The sequence below is a fragment of the Miniopterus natalensis genome, chromosome 7 (assembly GCF_054644295.1).
Source record: "Miniopterus natalensis isolate mMinNat1 chromosome 7, mMinNat1.hap1, whole genome shotgun sequence".
In the NCBI taxonomy this organism is placed as follows: Eukaryota; Metazoa; Chordata; class Mammalia; order Chiroptera; family Miniopteridae; genus Miniopterus; species Miniopterus natalensis.
In genome coordinates this window covers 18307136-18324345 of record NC_142087.1, presented here as the reverse complement: position 1 = coordinate 18324345, position 17210 = coordinate 18307136, and the positions used below count along the sequence as shown (strand labels likewise).

Sequence of the window (17210 nt, the reverse complement as noted above, 5' to 3'; positions counted from 1 at the left end):
TCTGCCAATCTGAGCCCTCTCGTATCAATTCTATTGATTGTCACTTGTCTTTCCAGAAGAGGCTCCCAAATCTGAAACATTTGTCTTGTTTTTAAAAACACTGTGTAATTTATCTTTAAGTTAGAAGTTCTTTTATAAACTTTGCCACCCCACAACAAGCGAACTCTCACGTAGTCAAATTATTTTCCTGCTCATCCTTTTAAAAATGTCCTTCTGCGGCCCTGGCCAGGCGGTTCAGTTGCTTGGAGTGCCCTCCCATACGCCAAAGGGTTGCGGGTTCGATTCCCGGTCAGGACACATACCCAGGTTGAGGGTTCAGTCCCCGGTTGGGGCACATATGGGAGGCAACCAAGTGATGTTTCTCTCTCACATAGATTTTCTCTCTCTCTCCCTTCCTCTCTCTCAAATCAATAAAAACATATCCTCGGGGGAGGATTAAAAAAGAAAAGAAAACAAGTCGGACATCTTTTTGAAGAATGTCCTATGCAGCGAGCTGCCTGAGGGAAGTGTTCTGGCTTTCGCCTCCGCTGCAACACCAGGCCTCTGAAACAATGGCGGGTGCATTTTTTATGGGGTGCTCAATATCCTCACCCCCAAACCCCAGTCGGGGTGAGTACGAGAGGCAGCCACTCGATGTCTCTCTCTCTCTTTCCCTCCTTCCCTCCCTTCCACTCTCATTAAAAATCAATAGAAAAATATCCTGAGGTGAGAATTAACAACAACAATGAAAAAAGCAGGGGCTGACACAGGATTTGATGCACATGTGTTTTTGTGGGTGACTGTCAGGGAAGGGGAGTGAGAGAAGCAGGAGCGGGCAGGGGAGGGAGCTGAACAAAGATGTGGTTACAGCTGGAGCCTGGCGCCAGCCTGGTTAACAGGGAGCTCTGAAGTGCACCACATAGTAGGTCCTGCCTTAAGGCAAGGGGCTGGCCCTTTGTGCCCCCTTATCAGTCAGTCATTAGCTGTGGGCTGCCAGAGGAGAGGAGGCTCCTGGGCAAGGAAAATTCTGCATGGAAGGGGGCAACTCAGGGGCAACTCTGAGCCATTAGCCACCAACACTCATAGCAGCTTAGAGATGGGGTGACTGGCTGACAAAGGACATCTGGCATTCTGCACAGCTGGTGAAGTGAGATGGAAGAGAAAGGAGGTGTGCCTGGCTGTAGTCACCGTTACCGGCTGAATTGTGTCTCGCCAACCACCACCAGATTCCTACGTTGAAGCCTTAAACCCCCACACCTCAGAATGTGCCTGTATTTGAGAGTCTCTAAAGAAGTAATTAAGGTTAAATGAGGTCATTGGGGTTTAATCCAGTACAACTGGTATCCTTGTAAGAGAAGATTAAGACACAGACATTCAGAGGGGAGGCCAGGTGAAAACCAGGGGAGAAGATGGCCGTCTAGGCCAAGGAGAGAGGCCTCGAAATAAACCAACGCTGCTGACACTTTGATCTTGAACTTCTAGCCTTCAGAACTGAGAGAAAACAAATTTCTGTTGTTCAAGCCACCCAGTCTCTTGTACTTTCTTATGGCAAACTAATAGTCTAATATGGCAAACTAATGCAGTCACCTTTATTCATTAGCTCTCCCAAGGCCAGGATGTTTGGTTAGCCTGGAAATCTCATATTCCAATCCTGCTAGAAAACCTTGACTAGGGTGTTTTTTAATCCCCAATGTCCAGAGACTACTAATAAAAACAAATTCAACTAATGCTCCACATCTGTGGAAACATGCTTACATTCAGGCCTCTCATTAGTATATTTCGCACACCTATGTGGGGGTGGTTTATACAGTCGGGAAGCAGACTTTGTTTTGCTAAGAATTATAAATGTGAGAGTTCCTGCATTAGGGTGGCTAGAAAAACAGTGGGAGAGAAAAGCTATTAGACGAGGCGTGCATTATCTTTTGTTTATAGAACATGTTCACTCTGCGATGGTGTCAGGGGATATTAAAATGTCATTGATGAAAAAAGGCTTTATAACAACAGCGTTACTCAGAGATGCATTGGTGGCTGGGCTGTGATGAAGTAGTCCAATAGTTACTGATTTCAGCCACATTGTGCGAGGAGAAGCATGCATCGCTCTAATTCTACCATCTTCTAAACAGTTGGGAATGAGCTGCCATTTGGTAAGGAGCTGCTCTAGGTTTGGGTGCAGGTCACTTGTACCTGGAAATAAAGCTAATTCTTAGTTTCCCTTTCCATAATGGGAATAAAGGACTGAGAAGACTGAAATTTTCACAAATATCATTTCAATTCCCTTCCCCAGGCCCTTAAATCAAATAGCCATGTCGGCTCCCCAGAGTCTCTTCAGTTGTCTATTGACTGGTGGAAATGCCTAGGAAGAGGGGAGGTGGCAGGCCCCAGAGGAGACAGGGGAGATGCGTATCACAAACTAGATCGTTCCATTCTCAGCCCACCCTGAGTGTGAGCTTCCAGCTTGATTAGAGCCAGTGGCTCAATCGCTCTGGCTGGCATTCAGCCTGCAGAAGCATCGGCAAGAGTTCCTGATCTTTTGGTCCTGCTCGTGGGTCCTTATATGAAGCTCTCTATCTGAGCAGCTGTTCACCATTACCCAGATGTAACCCCTACAACTGTTCAGAATCTTCTCCCTTAACTCAGTGGGGATTTGGAGGGACCATTTTGCTCCCCAGGGGACATCTGACAGTGAATGGAGCCATTATTGGTCGTCACTAATGTGATGTGGTGTGATTTACAAGTCTCCAGTGTATAGAGGGTAAGGGTGCTTCTAAATATTCTACAATACACAGGACAGCCCACCACACACAAAACAATTATCTGGACCAAAATGTCAATAGAGCTGAGGTTAAGAAACTCTGTTGCAACTATTCTTCATGACAAACACCCTGCCCCTGCATTTTATCCTGCCTTGACCTACAGCATTCATCTGTGCATCTGTCCATCCAGTCTATACTCACCAAGCACTTTACCTGGCCCTGTAACTGTACTATTGGCTTTCAAACACACATGGACTAGGAATGATAAAGTTTTAAACTGTAGACTGGTCACTAAGGAAAGCACTGATCTGGAGAGCAGATTTTACTTGTGGGTATGGAGGAATGTTGTGTGTGATTGATGTGCTGGGCTAGTAGGATGGCTGCTCAACATGGTGCACTGTGGTCAGCTCGTGATCCACGACTTCATCGCATGTCTTCCAGATGGCTGGCTGTTGCCTGGGACAATAAAGGTCCCTTTTTCAGAGCACGTGTTGCCAATCCTTCAGTGAGCTCATTCATGTAGCGGTGGTTGTAGGGTTCCCAAGAGCACCACGAAAGGGCAAGCTTGTTGCGCAAGCACTTTTCAAGGCTCCGTTTGCAATGCAAGGCCAAGCCCAATTTCAAGAGGTGAGAAATAAACTCCACCTCTTGATGGGAGGACCTACAGAGTTGCATAGCCAAGGGGCAGGATACAAGGAGAGGGAAAATTGGAGCTATTTTTGCAATCAATCCACAGAGAGTGACTCCTTAATCTTTCTGGTTTTCTCTCCAAGACCAAATATTGGGTTCTTCCCATTGGTTTGGTTAAAAACCATTTCTCACTTTCACCTTAGTTAAACCTCACCCCAGTTCCATGTGGGTCAACCAGGCAGGCAAGTTTGGTTTTTTGTTATTGTTGTTATGTTACTTTATAAATGTAAAATTTGAGGCTCAGCAAGATAGAGTTCTAGCCCAAGGTCAAAAGCTAGTAAGTGACAGAAGTAGTCCTTAATAATGATCATCATGTGTTGAGTGATGACCAGATGTCAGGCACTGTGCTACGGACTTTCTTAATTCTCAAAACAACCCTCTCCTTTCGTGGATACTATTTTACAGATGGGTAAGATGAAGCTCAGAGAACTTACGTAACTTGCTCAAAGTCACACGGCACATAGGGCTGAGACTCTAACCTAGGACTTAAGTCCAGCTTTTTCTGACTTCAAGTGTCCTCTCAGCATAACAGGGTTGTTGTAAAATCTGGCTGAGCACTCGCTGGAGCATTAGGTGGCCCCATCTTTGTAATTAGGCAGGACAATGCTGTACTTAGCCGAGGCCATCTCTGAACTGAAAGCAATTTTCCCCACCACCTAAGCTGACATACAGGACAATGAAGAAGAGCAGTGTCCACCTCAGCCTCGTCCAGTGATGTGGTCTGACAGGGAGTGAAGGACACATTGCTGTTTTGTCACGGGGGTGGAGGCCCAGGGTGAGGAGCCGTGAGAGTCTTACGAGGAAACAATGGCACCCTCTCCACCTGCTGGTCCAGGCTCACGCCTGAGGCTCCTCTGGGCTCCCCTTTCCCTCACCACCCCATATCCAACTCAGCAGCGAGCTCCATTGCTCCTGCCTCCAAAATACATCCCAAGGGGCCCATGCCTCTCCCTTTGCCTCCCGCCCACCCTGGTCCAAGCTGTCATCAGCACCCCCACCTGGGTTACTGCAGTAGCCTCTTACCTGGCGCGTCTGCTTCTGAGGTCAGTTTTGGTAGTCTGTGTCTTTCTAGAAATTTGTTCATTTCATTCATCCACCCGGAATTGATTTTTTTGGTGCGATGTGAGGCAGGTTTTTCACATTGATATTTGATTAATGCACATCTATTGAAAAGAACACACTTTCCCCACGGCAATATCACCTTTGTCATAAATCAAATGACCAGAGGTGGCAGGTCTGTTTCCCCACTCTTAATTCTTTCACTTTATTTACCAGTTTTAAAATTACTTCCTGCCTTGCTAGTTGGTTCCTCTTTATGCAGCTGGTATTTAATACCGATGGCACAGTTTATTTAGAAAAGGCAGGATAAACGCTGGATTCTTTTCCCCTTGTCTACTAGTGATAGAAATAGATTTGGCTCACTAGCATCCCTCAGTGGTGATCAATTGAGTTTTTAAAGTATCATCATGAATTCATGTATTTAAATGTAATTGATACATTGCAATCAACTGCAGTTATTTTTATTGATGTTCAAAATGTCCCATCTTGGGGAGCCTCTTTTTGGCTTGGAGGCATTTCCATACGACCCTACAGTTTCTTGTAACTCTCTTGCTTTCTCATGTTTGCAACAATAGGCAACAAATGGGTAGAAAGCCCTTGGTCAGATGAAAATCCCACATGGTTGACCGGTGACGAGAATTCAGTGTGGGCAGCTGCTTATGTACAACAAATAAGAACCAGGCTGGAAGGGCCAGAGCCCCCGCTGGGACCATCTCAGGGGTGATGAAACCGCCTGAGTACACAGATCAGGAAGAAAAGGGGGCAGGGGACGCCGGAAATAGTATTTATGCAGTTTTACTTTGTGCCCAAAGCTCATCTGAGCTCTTTACAAGTACTAACGCACTTAATCCTCACAGCAGTTTCACGGGGTGGGCACTGTTATTTATCGCCATTTTACAGATAAGAAAACTGAAACTCAGAGAGGTTAAACTACTTGCCCAAAGCCACAAGGTCACACAGCCAATAAATGACAAGAGTCAGGCATTGAACTCAGGCGCTCTCCCAGTCGAAATGGAGAAAGACAAAGCATTCCTCCTTGCTGGATTTGTTAGGATGACTGTGGAGGGCCATTCCAGAGCCAGGTGGGAATTTGGACAATGCCTTGAAATGCTCAGCAGCACTTCCGTGTGAATTTCAGTTCCAATCGGCCTTGGGATCCCCAAGGTAAGCAAACTCAGCCGTTATAACTTTCGTTCCCCTCCCTTCCTTCCGTATCCAGCCCTGGCTCGGCCTTCCCTGGAGTTCACCAGCTCCTTTCCCTGCACCCCGCAGAAATTCACCTCTCTGACCAAGATGATATTACAAATAAACGTCTCTGGTGAGTGATTAGTAGGTGCTAGGTGCTGGACAAGTACTTTGTGTATTTTCTCAATTATCTCCATTTTATAGAAGAGGCTGAGCAGCTGTTTTGTTCAAGGTCACAAAAGCTAGTTAAGTGTTGTCAGGATTCCATCCAGGCATGTGTCTCCCGCAAGCCCTGCACTTGTGACCCGCTGCTGCCCTCTGCTGGGCAAGTGGCAGCACTGCCCCTTTGTGCCGGGCACCGTCTTAACCTGGGGGGGGGGGCCTGTAGGGAGTTCTGGTCTCAAAACCAATGCTGAGCCCCTCAAACTGTACCAGTCAAAACTGTATGTATTATTTTTCTATGAAAAGCCCTAATGGTATAATTGGTGAAATGTAAGTTTACTTAACAGTAAAGGGGCATCAAGCCTACAGCCTACAGCTTCTCATCTTGCTCAGAGGAAAAGCCAATGGCCTTGGCCCTGTTTAATTACCCACCCTCCGGCACCTCATTGCCCGCCACCGCCCCCTCCCCACTCACCTGCTGTGCACCAGCCTGGAACCCCCACCCCACCTCCTTCGGGTGTGTCCATTTGCCCAAACATCACCTTGGCAGCAAGGCCACCCCTGATTGGCCTCTTAATAAAAATGCAACCTCTCCCAGCAGCACTCCGTTCTCTCCTGGTTAATTTCCCCCATCTAACATGCTTTTCACACGCTTGCCACCCTCTCCTAAAAGCAGCTCCATGAGCACAGGGACTGTTGGCTTTATTTGTTGCTGCGTTTCCAGTGTCCAAGGACAGAGAGAGCTCCACGGCGTTTGTGGCATGCATGAAGACAGTCAAGGACCTGAGGTAGGTCACCAGATAGAGGGAAGGTGGGTCCTGATGCCACTGACAGGGACCTCCTCAGAGTGAAGGTATGGACCTCACCAGCCTGGACGAGAAACTTCAACAGGTGGACTGGAACCCAGGGCCCCCACCGCCTCTCCAGCACCGCACAGGCCCTCGGCTGCTGGTACGAGAGAACCAGGCAGCCAGGGCAAATGATTAACGTTGGGCTCCTCAGCAACCCCTGGAGACCCATGGCTTGGAGTCAGATTTTGTTGGATTTAGGAAAGTAAACGCAGTATTTCTAGCACCTTGAGTGTTAGGAAGCAATTCATTTCAGAAGCCCCACTGTTTAGGGTTCCTGTGGACCATAAAGGCTGGAGCCCCCAAAAGGCAAACTATCTGGAGGTCCCACTGGCCCAAGCATTAGCCTGGGCAGGGTTGGCCCAATGGCTGCCAGAACTTCAGACTCAGGGCTCCTTCGGCCAGTCACCAGGGCCCAGTCTCGCCAGGAAAGCGAAGTCCTCCCAGAGCAGGTGCTGCTGACTGCAGGGCAGACCATGAGGAGGGCAGGAGTTAGGCAGGCTGAGGGAGCCAGGGAAGGGAGGGGAGGGGAGGAGAAATGATCAGGCAGAGCCCCTGGAACAAAGAAGGGGCTTGCACCCCGTGTGGCTGAGAGGGCAGACCTCAAGTGTGGGGGTCATTAGATGGGCAGGCCTGGGGAAACTCACTCACAAACTTTGACCTAAGGCCATGGGAAAGCATCTAGTGGAGAAAGCTCACTCGGGCTATAGAGTAAGAAGTGGATTAGCAGAGGTGCCAGGCTGGCAGTGGGAATGAAGGTGGGAGGGGCAGGCCTGGCTACTGATGAGCTCACTCCTAGTGACTGGCTTACGTAACAGAGCAGACGGGGGTGGGGGGGGGGGTGGGGGGGGGGGAGGAAGGAACCCTGATTGGGGCAGGTGTAGGTAAAGGGCCAGGCTTGGGTTTGCTCATTAGGAGTCCACGTGAAGAGGCCTTGTAGGTACGTGTGGGCTGAGGACATGGACCTGGAATCGTGGAGGTGAGTGTGGTCATCAGAGCTCTGAGAGTGGTGAGAACAGCCAGGAGAGCACTCAGTGCGGGAAGAGCGCCTCGGACAGAATGCCACCACCTGGGGCCAGGCTGGAGAAGAGACGCTCAGAAAGGTGGCTGAGGAGCAGCAGCCAAGGAAGCAGGAGGAAAGCCAGGAGAGCAGGTGGTGAAGGCCAAGGGCAGAGGGTGTCTCTAATGGTTGGCAGCACCCTGGGAAGTGACGCTGGTTCCATATACTAACCCCCACCTCATCCAAGTTGGCACTGTCCCCATCAGAAAGCACACGGGACCTAGAATTGAGTAGATGTTTATTTGTGTAATAGGAACATTCAGGTATATAAATAAGGTAAATACTTTCCAAGGTACAGTCCATCATGTTCTGACACTGCAGTGGGAAAGAATCTACACGTATTGTCCAACACTGACCGGACGGTGCAGAGAAGTCGGCTGTGGGACAAGGACAGGGATCTAGGGAAATACCACATCAGGCAAAGGGCACAGCAGCTAGAAAATGCTCTTTACTCCCTTTCTGGTCTGGTGCTCCTTGGCACAGAGCCAGCAAACCCAGGACAGGAACCTGATGGAGGTGAAATATAGGCATTCCGGCAGTCAAGGTGAGAGACAGCGATGGATGATGCCAGCAAACAGTTTCACTTGGGACAGAATCACCAGATGGCTCAACCCAGCTGAACCCTCTGAACTCTACACACAGGGATGCCTCAGGAGGCTGCAAAGGGCTCAGCCCTGCCCAAGTGGGGGGAGAGCCCTGCGGGGGGCACTGTCAGGGGGCCCTTGCCCAGTTGGGAGCCTTTTTCTCTGCAGATAAAGAGCTACGTAGGCCCATTAGCTGCAAGATTGAGGGAGCAAGCTCCAGTGCAGGACGAGAGGACAAACCCAGGATCAGCCCGTCACAGCAGCTGCTTATGAAACACCTCCTCATCACGCTCTCCCAGTCGCGGCCATAACCCTGACTTCCTTAACTAACCGAAGGGGAGAGGCCAGTGAACACAATGGGCCTTTGGATCTGGTCTTCATTCCCCACTAAAACCCAGCAAACAGTTCACGGCCAAGCCGGTAGTTCCGAGTTATTACTATTCCATTGGTCTGAGAATTTCACGGGTCCTCTGTCAACACCATTCCTTCAAAGTGAATCCTCCACCTCACACACTCTCCCCAACTCCCCCGTCTCCTTTCAGAAAACTAAGTATTTCTCACTCAATCGAGTGCCTGTTCTCCCTCCATTCATGAGTCACCCAGGTGATCCTTTGCTAACCTTCAATCCAACAGAAACACCCATCATCTGTCCTCAGTGGTCACCTGCTTCTATCCTGTCAATACTTTGAAAAAAGCATGGAACACAAGGCCCTGACTTGTTGCATTGTAAGGGGGTGGGCAGAGCTGTAGGCTTTCCATCTGCATTCTAATTTGCTACAGAGGTGGTTTCTCTTTTCTCCATTCTCCTAGGCCCAAAGTGTCCACTCCTACAGGGCACTGCTGCAGGTTCCTGAGCTGTGTGTGCAGAGCAAGGCCCTTGGCCAGAGGAGGAAATGGGGTCCTGAGCGAGTCACACAGAGGCCCTCACTGCCCACGGAGCAGAGGTACCACTGGCAAGAGGAAAGTGCCTCTTTCCCCATGGAAAGTCCAGACCAGGGGCAGCAGAAAGTGGGCAAGACCTCAGGCAAACCACTCCTGCTGAGTATGGAGAATTTCAAAATGTCCTCACACCCTCCTTCCTTTTGTCAGGCTGGCCTTCTACATGAAGTGTAGGTGGATATTAAAGTTGGACTGCTTCTCTCAGAAGGACAGTGCAGTCGCTTTCCTGTGTGCAGGGCAGGTGGCAATGCAGTGGCTGAGAACCGAGTCTCTGGCATTAAGCAACTTGGATTCAAATTACCAGCTGAGTATAACAAAAATAACTACCATTTATTGAGCACTTACTATGTGCTAGGCACTGTGCTAAATGCTTACATGCATTATCTCATAAAATCCTCACAATCCCACAAGGGAGGTGCTGTCATCAGACCCAACTGGGCCAGAGGTGCACTTAGTAACCTGCCCAGACCCAAGGCAGTTTGACCCCAACATCTGTCTTCCTAACCACTGCGCTCAGCCTGTGCCACTGCCTCAGTGACGGTCTGTTCCAGCTGCAGACAGCACTAAGAGACTGCCTGAGGTTACTGTCTTGTGCTGTGTCCACGATAGTCACCTGGACATCCTCCTCTTAGCCTTTCCTCCCCACCCTGACTTTGGGAGAACAGGAACCCTGGTTCTGGTTACAAGTGACATTGCCTCTCCCCACGCCACCCTTTCCTTGGACATAATCATAAGGTGGGCAAGGAGCGAGTTACTTCAAAAGACAAAAGTTAATGGTGATGCAGGAACAAGTTCCAGCAACAACTATCACATTTGGTAGAGTAATGAAAATCACTCCCTTACAAAACTGACCTTGGGCAGGCTTCTTAGGAAACAAGGCCACTGCACAGTTTCCTGGGCAGTGATGCTCTTTGTCCTGAGTCATTCACGTCTCCCCAGCCACCCACCCGTCACCAGCAGGGATGCTCCTGGGCCTGCCGGGAACTCACTGACAGTCTGAAGATCTGAACTCAAGGATCCATTCGAATCAGCCTCCAGCTGACTCAACTAGCTTAGATTCAGATCACAGGGTTAGCTTAGTCTGCCTCAAGACATATTTTTGGAATCTTCTTGCATAACATAAGTCAACTTACAGGTAAGAAGGCCGGCGGGAAAAGATAAATACCATCAAAATGGTTTCAAAGTCCACTTGTATAAGGTTAAAAGTTACATTTCACCCCTTCTGAAAGAGACACCAGTTTCAAACATACATTATAGAATTGTACAACACTGTATTTTTTAAATACAGTTATACTATAACTACTAAAATGTTCAGAGTATGAAACAGGCAAAAAAAAAAAAAACCATAAATAAGGCCCAGGCTGCCTTAGAGGGTTTTACTTTCAGGAGTAAAACGTGTGTGCTTCTATGATGTTGAGGCACATGCCCACACAAAGGGAAAAGACTTGGGAGACCTGTAAGCAGTGACAAGAACTCACCAGGTTCCTCTAAAAATTAAAAATGGAACTGCCGTTTGACCCAGCAATCTCATTTCTGAGAATATATCCTAAGAATCCCAAAACACCACTCAGAAAGACTATATGCACCCCTATGTTCACAGCAGCATTATTTACAATAGCCAAGATCTGGAAACAGCCCAAGTGCCCATCAGTAGATGAGTGGATAAAAAAGCTATGGCACATTTACACAATGGAATACTATGCAGCTATAAAAAAGAATCTCTTACCCTTTGAGACAGTATAGAAGGACCTGCAGAGTATTAAGCTAAGCGAAATAAGCCCGGAAGAGAAAGACAAGACCACAGAATCTCACTCATATGCGGATTCTAATGAACACAATAAACCAATGAACAAAATAGGTCCAGAGGCAGGAAAGCATGGAACAGACTGACAGATCTGAGAGGGGAGTGGGGTGGGGGAGCAGGTAGAGATTAACCAAAGAACATACATGCATATACGCATAGCCCACAGACAGGCAATAGTGTGGGGAAGGCCTGGGGTGAGGTGGGGGCTGGGTGGAGGGAGGCAAATGGGAGGAAAATGGGGGACATCTGTAATACTGTCAATAAAAAAAAGACTCACCAGGGAGGCTGCCCAGACTCAGCCCTCTGCAGAAGAGCCCTGTTTCTGTAATGCCCTTGTTCATCAGCTCCCTTCTGTCACTACTTACGAACTAACAGCAACTCAAGCTCCAACCTGGTGCACAGGTCAGGCCTCCTAAGCTTTAGGGAAGAAATGGCACAAAATTTCAGATGCACTTTCACCACTTTCGGTGGTGCTGGGGACAATCTGCTCTTGTCCTGGTAGGCGGACAGTAAGATGGAGACTCGACTCCACCACATGACCCTGGGGAAGCTCTCCCCTCCCTGGCCCTCAACTTCCTCACCAGCAAGGTGCTCCTGGCTCTCACCCCAGGTACCTCAGGAGGTGGTGTGAGGATGTACAGGATTCACACTGGAAAACAAAACCAAACTCTACACCAGGACTGCGCAGTATTTGTGAATACAGAGCAGGGGGGGACACAGCGCCATGGGCAAAGTGAGAAACTGAGTTCATGACAAGGGAGGGCATGCAGTTTCAGTCACGTTTTATTTCTCACACACACACAAATGGATCTGAAGTAAGCTGCGCCATTAAGATCTGCACAGGTATATGTTTAAATAGTCTCTTGAATCTTAATGGTGAAATATTGTCAATAAATGGGAGAAAGAAAAACACTGTGCTACACAGACACAGGGAAGCATTGCTCTCCAGACGGCCCCACTAGAAAAGTCCTTTTATTTCACTGGAAAGAAAGTGGAGAAATCCCAACAAAATAAAACCCAAGCTGACCCTCTGGCATCCTTGCTGGCAGCATTGGTGAGCAACCACCTTACCCTTCCCAGGACCCCCAGGACTTCGAGATGCCCCTATCAGTGACTACTTCCACAAAGGAATGTGCCAGGCACCCTGATCTCAAATGCAGCCCTACTCATGAGTGGCTCTCAGCTGCTGGGCTCCCGCCGAGACTCCCTGCTCCCAAGCACCCCACCATTTGCCCACAATAAGTGATAGGAGACAAATGAGGTCCCCTTCTGTCTTTGGTTCAGGAGACCAAGTTCATTCTTCAATAAGAAAACTAGATTCATTACTGATTACCTCCACTGTTTAATTCATTGCTGAGATAATGCCTCATCTTAAGGATAAACATTTAGAAAAGGCCTGAAAACACTTGTTTTTGGGGAGCCCAGGACATGACTCATTGCCCACAACTGCCACTGGTGACATGAACTTGCTCAGCCAGAATCATGGAAGACTGGAATTAGAAGACACTCAGAAAACAAGGACCCAAAGAGTGATATGTCCTGTCCTGCTCTGGGTCCACAGCCAGGACTGAAACCCCACGCAAAAACACATTTTCTTTTTAAGGGGCACCTGAACCTGAAAAAGAAGAGCCATTGCTAAAATGGAAGTAAAAGTACAGAACAAAGAGGCCACTGCAGTGCTGCATGCATGGGGAAGGTTTTGCAGTGACTGCAAGCTGAAGCATCAAAGGGTCTGTCTGCCCTGTGCTGGACGCTCCCATGATCTGGGTTGAGTGTGAGCTTCCTGGGAGGCAGGAAGGCTGATTTAAACAGAAACAAAACAAACCAGCACCAACCCTGGTGCTAAAGCCGTTACACCGCATTTGGCAATGAGAACAACCATGGCACAGAACAACTGAACATATTTAGGCACCAAGTTCTCTCTCCTGTATCCCCTTCCCAAAGTCAACCTCACCTCTATAATTAAAAAGAGAAACAAAATAAATCACAGTTTAAAAACAAAAAAAAGGTCCCTTAGTAAAATACAAATTACATTTAACTGGTCACATTATATAAAAGTGTGCATTTAATCTTCAGGAGTCAAACCTCTAATGGGGTTAGGTTTTCCAAAGTTTCAAGCAGGACTTTGTGGTTTCGGTGAAGAAGTCATGGCACAATTGAAATCACTGTAAGAAATAAGTGATTTTTAAAACACATACACAATACACATTTGTCTCAGGAGTAATATATATACAACACAGCAGCTACGTGGGTGGTCGGTCAGGCAAAGGGGCATGAAGGAGAAGCCCTCTGCTCCCTCCCTAACAGGAAAGCCCCCAGAAAGGATTCAGCAGCGACCAGCATACAGCACAGACATGAACACCATCGTCCCTGAAAAGACACAGTGAGCTTCACTGCCCTCTAGGAGCCATCTGAGCCTAAATACATAGAAAGGGGCTCAGTTACAGCACATTCTACTGCATACACTTGAAATATTACAGTGTGGTATGTTTATTTTTACCAGACTATTATAAATAATTTTTCGTGCTTTCTCAAGAAAACTTTTTAGTCTGTGATGAAGTAAGGTGAACCCACGTCATAAAGCAGAGCTCATGTTCCACAGGATTTCATGTGGACAGAATGCTTATCTGATCAATAAGCCTTTGTCCCTCCAGCCTACAGAAGGTAAACCCCCTGGGGCTCCAGGGCAGCGAATACAGAGCAGCCCAGATGAAAGCTCTCCAGCAGTAAACACATCCAAGCCATGAGCCTCTTCCCTGCTGGGAAAAGGGGTAGTACAAAGACAGGTACAGGGGTCCTGATGGGGTTGGACACAGGTGAACAGCCACTCCCTGATCGAGCCCACTTCAACAGATGAGACTAGAAGCGCCAAGCAGCCCCTGCTGAGCTGGGCAACACTGTCCTCCAGGTTTAAAACTTCAGTTTAAAAAACCCAAATGGTTTCACCCCCATGACTTCTTTCCAACTCAAAGCTGTAGTTTACTCACAACCCAAATCATAAGAACATAGACTGCATGTACAGAATTTTTTAAAAACCCACAGATAAAAAACACTCTACCAAAAAATTAAAAAAAAAAAAAAAGACAGTGAGTTGAAGCCTTGTCATTGTCTCAGTTGCACCAGCTGGGCTTGCCTTGGAGCCCCGCCCCCTCGTCAGTCCTGCTCTGGCTCTCCAGCCCTGCGTGGCCCCTACTAGTCCTCCATGGCATCTGTCAGCATCCCCTTGTCGGTCAGGTGAGACTTGAGTGTGTTGAAGATGTGCAGCTGCTGATCTGGCCGCAAGTTCATGAACTGCTGAATCAGTTTGCTCGGGTTCGGGCCCCTGGAAGAAAATGTGACAAGATACACTGATGGGGGCCCAGCAACTTCTAGGGCTGATTATCCTTGTGGCTGCTCCCACCTCTGGATTCTCTACTAATGGGGCAGAGGGGCCTCGGGGAATCCATAAGTAAATAGTAGCAATGGAAAACTGTATTTATATTTGGGATGCTTTTCAATGAAACTGAGATGTGGCTAAAATTCTAGAATTTCACCTTATTTAAAAATCCACCAACTTGGTTCAGATGGAAAGGCACTGTACCTGATAAAACTGGCGATGTACACATTGACAAAGGTGGCCATCAGATACTGGCAGTCGAAGCGATCCATGATGCCTCCGTGGCCAGGAATAGTGCTGGCAAAGTCCTGTTAGAGGCAGGAGAAGGACTGGTGAGCCTTGCTCAGCCAAGATCAAACCCTGGCCTGTGGTCCCACCTCAATGTCCCACTACTATCCTGAGTAGCTGAGAGAAACAAAGAAGTAAGCACTGACTCAAATGCTGAGGCTAGTATAGGACACGATCTTATTAAATTACAAAATGGTTTTTTTTAAAGAAAGATATAAGATATTAATCAATAAATGGAAAATCCAACTACTGAATTTTCCCGGAAACAATGTCTTGTACGTAACCTCCCTAAATTCTGCGCATGGGTAAAGAGCACACATTAACAGCCTAGTATTTTGAAGGGGGTGGTGGCTGACCGGGCGGGGAGGGGAAGGCAGAAGACAGGTGAAGGGAGGGGCCTGGCTGGGAAATGATGAGAGGAACCGAGAACAGGGTTTTCCTACTTTGATTTTAAAGGCTCTTTTGAATCCACTTGCGAAGAACCCTCCAAAGGGGCCAATGAGTGAGGCGAAGGTGGAGAGTGCAATGCTGTGAATCTGGAAGGGGTACATCCGGACGATTTTCTGAGAAGAATAAATGAAGTAAAAGTCAAGATGCCCATAGGCCCAGCCTTATTACATGTCAACATAAATAACTCTTTATGCAACTAACTAGATTCCCCTCCAAAAAAACATAACTAGTAAGAAGACTGGGTTTTTTCTAATCTCTAATGTCTGGCTTAATAGAAGACGTTAAGATATTCTACATTCAGTCTCTTGATACATTGTTCTGGTTGAAGTATATGAAGAAAATCCAGCCTTACACAGATATGTAGTTGAAAAAAGGAAGAGTATTTTAGCACTGTCTTTTCACATAATTATAGGCATTCTTTGACACCAAATGAGAACCTGGTAAATGGTACTTCCTTAAAAATTTGGTGCAATCCTATCAATGAAGTTTTGTACTCTTAAATTAAAATCCATTGGTCTATCTGGCAGTTTGAGTGGATCTTTTACCCATGCCTGACTGTGTAACCCCATGCACTGGCCATTTCGAAAATATTGTTCATTGAGTTATATCAACCTTCCAAATGTAGACATATCTAGCTATACAATGTCAAAACGTCATATAATAAAATCAGCACAGACCTCATCAGAAAGTCCTTTAGTGTTAGGAAGCTGTCAAGCTCATAGAAGGCACACACTTTCTAAAATTCTCCTTTCCCATGAAAGCCACATTTTATCAGTGTTAACAACTAGTGACAGCTGTTTTCCTTGAAGTGGCAGGCTTGCTTCATTCATTTTCAAGAAAAAGGTCTGTCACTTATCCAAGTCTGAAACACTGTAATCTTAGTTCTTTTCAAGTGAAAATTATGTGTCTATAAAAAAGGTGCTAGGTCAGTTCATAAGTCAAGCAAGTGCCACGGGCTTTTCCTGTAGGTAATCAAGTACTTCAGTATTTAGAAGTGTTTCATGCATACTTTTCATTTTGGTACAAAGAGTATTAGAAGGTGTGTTTTCAAGGGTCAAAATTTAATCAAGTTAATAATTTTACTATTTTGCCAAAGACACCCTGAAGAGGAACTGGCTTATTTTTACTGCGACCGTGTGGCATGAAGAGTCCAATGATTCAGTCCAGTTTGGTGCCACCACTGTCACCCACGCTAGGTCGCCAACAGGTTTACCCACCACTGCTTTTGTCAACAAAATGAACAAGGCAAATCATGTCACTGTATTATAAAAATAGTTGTGACCTCAGGGACCCCTGGAAGAACCTCAGGGACCCCAAAGCACACTTTGAGAATCACTGGTCCTAACGATCTGAGGCGGGAAGAAGCCTCTTCTTGGTCCTCAATGTGAACTGACCTGCACAATTCTCCTTCATCCTGGGGCCTATGGCTTTGGGAGCGGAGGGGCTTTTTTTGAGGGAAGGCAGTGGTGGAAAGGGAGCTCTCTCCTGCAGTCACTAGCCCACTGAGGTTAGTTTGCTCCATGGGAGTGGCACATACCCAGCCAATGACCGACTGGATCACCTCAGGAATGTTGTACTCATGCAGGCGAAACAGGTCTGAGGGCTCACAGTCCACAGTGAAACTGTTGGTGTCATTGTTGTACTCCACGGGGCAGACAAAGCATCTGTACCCAGACATCACATAGGACAGCTGAGGATGAAGCAGAGAGAGACATGCCAAGGAGACAAGTTTGGTCATCCTGCCTGGGCAGAAGACACCTGGTCTAGCCAAATCCCTTACAGTGCCTAGCACCCTCTAACTGCAAGCCACGCCCTGAATCAGAGGTTTAGGTTACACACAAACACCCACGTCCAGATTGAATTTAGGGAAGACCTGAGGAATGTGGCGAAGGAACTGTAAGAAGTTTCTCCCCACCTGGGAGAGCTACAGTCCATTTTCTCTATTAAGCCAGGAAAAAGAAGGCTGAAGAGCAGTCAAGTAAAGGAGCTGGCACTGAAGGACAGATGGACAACACTGCAAAGGGGAGACTAGC

At 47.4% G+C, this 17210-nt stretch overlaps 1 protein-coding gene across 1 annotated transcript in view; it reads right to left on the bottom strand.

The window, feature by feature from the left end:
• Nucleotides 1–7957: 7957 nt before the first annotated feature.
• The window catches only part of CDS2 (CDP-diacylglycerol synthase 2), a 45929-nt gene continuing 36676 nt past the window's right edge, over nt 7958–17210 (bottom strand). The window contains exons 10-13 of the mRNA XM_087818858.1: nt 16715–16867; nt 15171–15290; nt 14644–14747; nt 7958–14385 (exon numbers count right to left, since the gene is read on the bottom strand). Coding sequence (XP_087674984.1) covers nt 14256–14385; nt 14644–14747; nt 15171–15290; nt 16715–16867 — 507 coding nt within the window. The 3' untranslated portion in view covers nt 7958–14255. The remainder of the gene's footprint in view (nt 14386–14643; nt 14748–15170; nt 15291–16714; nt 16868–17210) is intronic.